General features: G+C 33.1%; 1 protein-coding gene across 1 annotated transcript in view; it reads left to right on the forward strand.

Moving 5' to 3' along the window:
• Positions 1-4,721, forward strand: part of LOC106882836 (uncharacterized) — a 55,259-nt gene that overhangs the window by 22,438 nt on the left and 28,100 nt on the right. Inside the window, exons 19-22 of the mRNA XM_052972562.1 lie at positions 388-534; positions 2,288-2,369; positions 3,279-3,377; positions 4,282-4,319. Of these exons, the coding sequence (XP_052828522.1) occupies positions 388-534; positions 2,288-2,369; positions 3,279-3,377; positions 4,282-4,319 (366 nt within the window). The remainder of the gene's footprint in view (positions 1-387; positions 535-2,287; positions 2,370-3,278; positions 3,378-4,281; positions 4,320-4,721) is intronic.

A 4,721-nucleotide genomic window follows, 5' to 3' on the forward strand; every position in this document is an offset into this window, starting at 1 on the left:
CTGTACATGTTGCAGTAGTCCAGCTGACCTTCATTTGTGTATGGTCAAATGGTCAAAATATTGTTGAAATATTTACAATAAAGCTGGAAACCCTTTTTTTGTTTTTTTAGTGGTGATGGGGGGGGGGTTATTTTTTTTATTTCCAACTTGCTTTGGTGTAACTATCTCAATCATTTAATTTGTTTCACAATAAATTTTCTTGTGTTCTCTTCCTTCTAGTTAATTTATCTCTTTCCATCCCTTCTCATTAACAATAATTATTTTTTATCTATTATTAAAAATTTGGATATGCTATTCAATAAATCAAAGGTAAATAAGCACAGCTGTTTTTCTTTAATCTTCTAAATTTTTCAGTATAATTCATATTTTTATTAATTCTTGTTACAGATCTGATTTAGATATTGATGTGTGGATCAAAGAAATCTGGAATACCTGGAGCAGTGAAATATCTCCAGGCTTTAAAACAGAACTTCTGAACAGGACAGATATCTATGAAGAAATCAAGTTAAACCATTTGTTGCAGTGTACATTTAGGTAATGATATATGTTTAATATTACATTTAATAACTTTGTTAACATTTCAACTGTCAGAGCATAGTTATTTTCTTTCCACTAAAATTCTGATCTGCTTCAAGTCCACAAACGTTTAAAGAATTTGGTAGAGGTTAGGGTTAGGGTTTTATTTTTTTGAAAATTAGCCATGTCAATTTTTACAAGTATTTGTTATGGCAGTGGGATGACTTTCTCACAACAGAGTCTGATTTCATCCCCTAAACTTAGGTTTTCATGCCTTTAGTGTTGAAGCATACAACAGCTTCACAAGCCTTGCTTCTGTCCACAGAATTCTATCAGAACAAATCAAACTCAGCTTGCATGTATGTACAACATCAAAGAAAAAGCAAGCATTTGACTGGTATATCCTGAAAAGGGATACAGATCTGCAGCAAATGTACAGTATCATGGTAAAAAAATGATTTGATGCACTACAAAACAGCTCAGAGTCAATAACCAACCTATACAAACACTTCATCACAGCTAACAGAGAAGCAAATGATAGCACCAAAGAAGTGCTGTTCTAAGAAAAGAGCATCAAGAGTTATTACAGCCAGGCAGAATGTGCAAAGAGCATTGAACTGCTATCAAGAGAATCCTAATGAAGAACACAGGCTGGAACTACAAGCTGCCAAAGCCACTCTTCAAAATGCCTGTGACACCATTCAGGAAGTGTAATTGGATTGCATGATTGCAGTCAAGGCAGCAGATGCAAATTTAATGCACAAGAAAGCTGGAAATTGATAAATGAAATAAGCAGAAGGAAAACAGCTAAGTTGGGCATCATTCATGGAAAGAGCAGAGAGGAGCATGTGCAGAAGTAGGATCAGCACACTTGAGTCAATTGCGTCGAAAGTCTTCCCCTTTGTAAGCAAAGAAGATGACGAGATTCAACCTGTTTTCAATGATCTCACATATAAAACTGGACCATTTGATTTGGAAGGACTTCAGACTACCAAGAATAGACTAAAAGAGGGAAAAACTGCTGGCACTGATGGAAGAGGTGCAATCTGCATAAAATAATACTGGATATTGGGAATAAGCTCTTGCAGAACCAAGAAAGTCTAGATCAGTGGTCTGAGATTGACTTGATACCAATCTCAAAGTCAAGAAATCTCAGGAATTGCATTGTCCAATATCTCACTCCAAGTCATCAACCAAATGGTCCTCAACTGTTGCTTTATAAGCATCTGAGATGAAATGAAAATGGATTTAGAACAAGGTGATCCGCAACATCTCAGATCTCAACCCTGAGGTGTATCATAGAAGGAGTTAAATCAAGACAACTACCTTCCATTATAACCTTTGTGGACTTCAGCAAAGTGTTTGACAGCATCCACCGTTACAAAATGTTCAAGATCCTTTGAGCATATGGCATTCCAGAAAAAACTAGTTCTTGCCATTGTGTTTTTTTGATTGCTATTTCTAGCAAGTTGAGCAGCCACATAGAGATACCCTCTTTAAATCTTTGCAAATTAATCTCTTCAACAAACAATTAAAAAAGAATGATTTATAAAAATTTAGAAATTTGATGAAACATATTTATCAATTATATTAGTGAGGAAGTAGGATAACATATGGAAATATCAATTTATTAATGTCATTATAGACGATGTTAGGGAAACTTTTTTTTAAATATCTCCATGTTTATTTCAGATATTAACATTTTTTACCACTTTAATTTATATTTATTTATATTTTATAACTGTTTTTACTGATTTAATTTTCATTCCAGCCCTAAAATTGCATCTGATATTTCTTTTGATGATTTCCTTAAATCAGCCATCAGCATTGAGTTTAACATAACTGATTACCAGGTAGGTTTAACAATTTACTCTGGTTGTAATCTGAAACCTAAAGAAGCAACTGATGGTTAGTGCCAACAAGTCAATAAAATGGTCACTTGCTACAGTACATTCTTCACTCCTCATTACAACTGACCTTATCAAAATGCCTTTCATATTAACAGTTTTGATTTCTTTATTTACTTAACATTGTTATTAGTTTTGTTAAAAAGTTTGCACTTAAACATGAATCAAGGAACCAGGAAAGTGCTTGTGAGCCTTTGTGGCGCCTCCAAGATTTCTGATTAAAGTTAGAAAATTGATATTTCTTGTAATGGCGATGCCATCAGTATTGATGACACCAATGACAACAAATACGAATTCATTTTTCTTTCCGTTCATCGTTGAGTTTCCTTCATAAAAGGCTACAAATCATACAAAATAAATTCTAGATAGACCTCTTCTTATTCTTATTGCATGCTTCACTGCACAACAGATTGCATCATTTTATTTTCGTTTTTCATTTTATATTGTATTGCCAACATTCTACATAATATTGTATTCAACATTCTATGTAATATTGTACAATATTCTGCATAATATATAATGTACAGTACCTGGTGATGCTATGTTGTATATTTAAACTCTGAGGTATTGTGTGTAACATGTACAGTGTCTAGTGGTACTACAGGTGAAAAGGTGCTTCATATAATAATAATAATAATAATATTTATATTGTGTACAGTACTTAGTGATGTTATGTTGTGTGTGTTGAGGGTTTTTGGTTATGAATTTACATGATTTTTTTTTTATCATTCCCAAACTAGCTGTTGTTTTTTCTGCTGTTATTATTTTTATTATTAAATATGTTGATTTCATGCCACAAAACTTGGTAACTATGGAAATAAATCTGTTAATAAGCCATTTGTTTCTTCCTTTCAGACACTAATGGAGGAAATTGAATATCTCAGTAAAAAGATCCTTCATTGTGTCCCACCTTCTACAGACGATGTTTATAAACGAGGAATCCTTTATTTAAAGGTATACACACACACATATAGCAATAGGGTTAATAAGATTATCCTGACATGCAATTTCCAGAGAATTAACACTTCTCACCCGTCAACCAACAAAGAAGGCTCGATAGCCATCTCTGTTTCAATCAAACACAAACTACGACTTAGCTAAAATAGTCAGGCTGATTTGCATATATTGACATGTTTCAGTCTTGCTAGACCACTTCAGCGAAGCATATTTTACCATTGTACATTATATTCACCCCTCAGTAAGGATTATGTGGATTCATGTAGAATGCTAATTTGTAATCATCAGGGTTTGTTTTGTATAGGCATTCTCTCTACTCCTGAAGGGTTTTTATAATGGGAAATGCATTTCCCACTCACTTCCATCTAATATGGTAATCAATGGAAAAATAAGTTGTAGAATTGTTTTATTTTATTTTTTTAATCTAAGAAAGGGTATTGTCCAAAGACTTTACAAGACTTTTCACATTTGTGAAATTGTTGGCTGTCACAGCTCAGTCAAAGGCTGACCTGGCACTAAGCCAACAATTTCACAAATGATCATCCATCTTTCTTTGTATGTCAGGGATTGTGTTGAAGCAAGCATATCCTTCTTTTTAAAGATGGTAATGTGTGATTTCATTATTCTCTTTAGCAAAGTATAAAAGTTTACTCATTGGCTCCATATATATGAGGCCAATATCACTGGTGTCTACTTAATAATGTCTATTGAGAGGGTGGAAAGGGATTTCCTACCCTAGAAAAGAAGGATTTCTGTAAACTTTTTAGTGCAGGGTTTGATGAGTTGCAAAGATTAGGTTTGGCAGTTCATAGGAACAGGAACCATTATAGTTAATTTATAAAATTTGCTGTTGTTCCATGACATTTCCAATAAAATAATGTGAAATTGTTTAATTTTATAGACCGGAGACTTTGAAGCATCTCTTGAAGATCTTAACTGGTAGGTTATCAGGTGTTTTGTCTTGTTACTTAAATTGGTGTAAATTAAAAAATTTTTCCTAAACTGGTAAAGCCCAGCTCTTAATACACTTCTTGTTACAATTTCTTTTCCATTTTTTATTGATTTATTTATAATTATATGTAAATATTGATTTCTAATCAAGACACACCTCAAATTTGGGAGATAGATTCCAGTAGTTGAATAGTACTTCATTTATTGTCTCTGGAAGGATGAAAATCACAGTTAATCTCACAGAATTCGAACTGAAAATGTAAAAGATCATAACTCAATACCCTTATACGAGTCCTGCGAATATCCTCCCTTTAATTGACTTCATAAGGCCAGAGATTTTCATAGACAAATTGATACCAATACATGACTAGTGCTTCATTTTATCTAACC

Source organism: Octopus bimaculoides, chromosome 13 (assembly GCF_001194135.2).
Source record: "Octopus bimaculoides isolate UCB-OBI-ISO-001 chromosome 13, ASM119413v2, whole genome shotgun sequence".
Taxonomy (NCBI): Eukaryota; Metazoa; Mollusca; class Cephalopoda; order Octopoda; family Octopodidae; genus Octopus; species Octopus bimaculoides.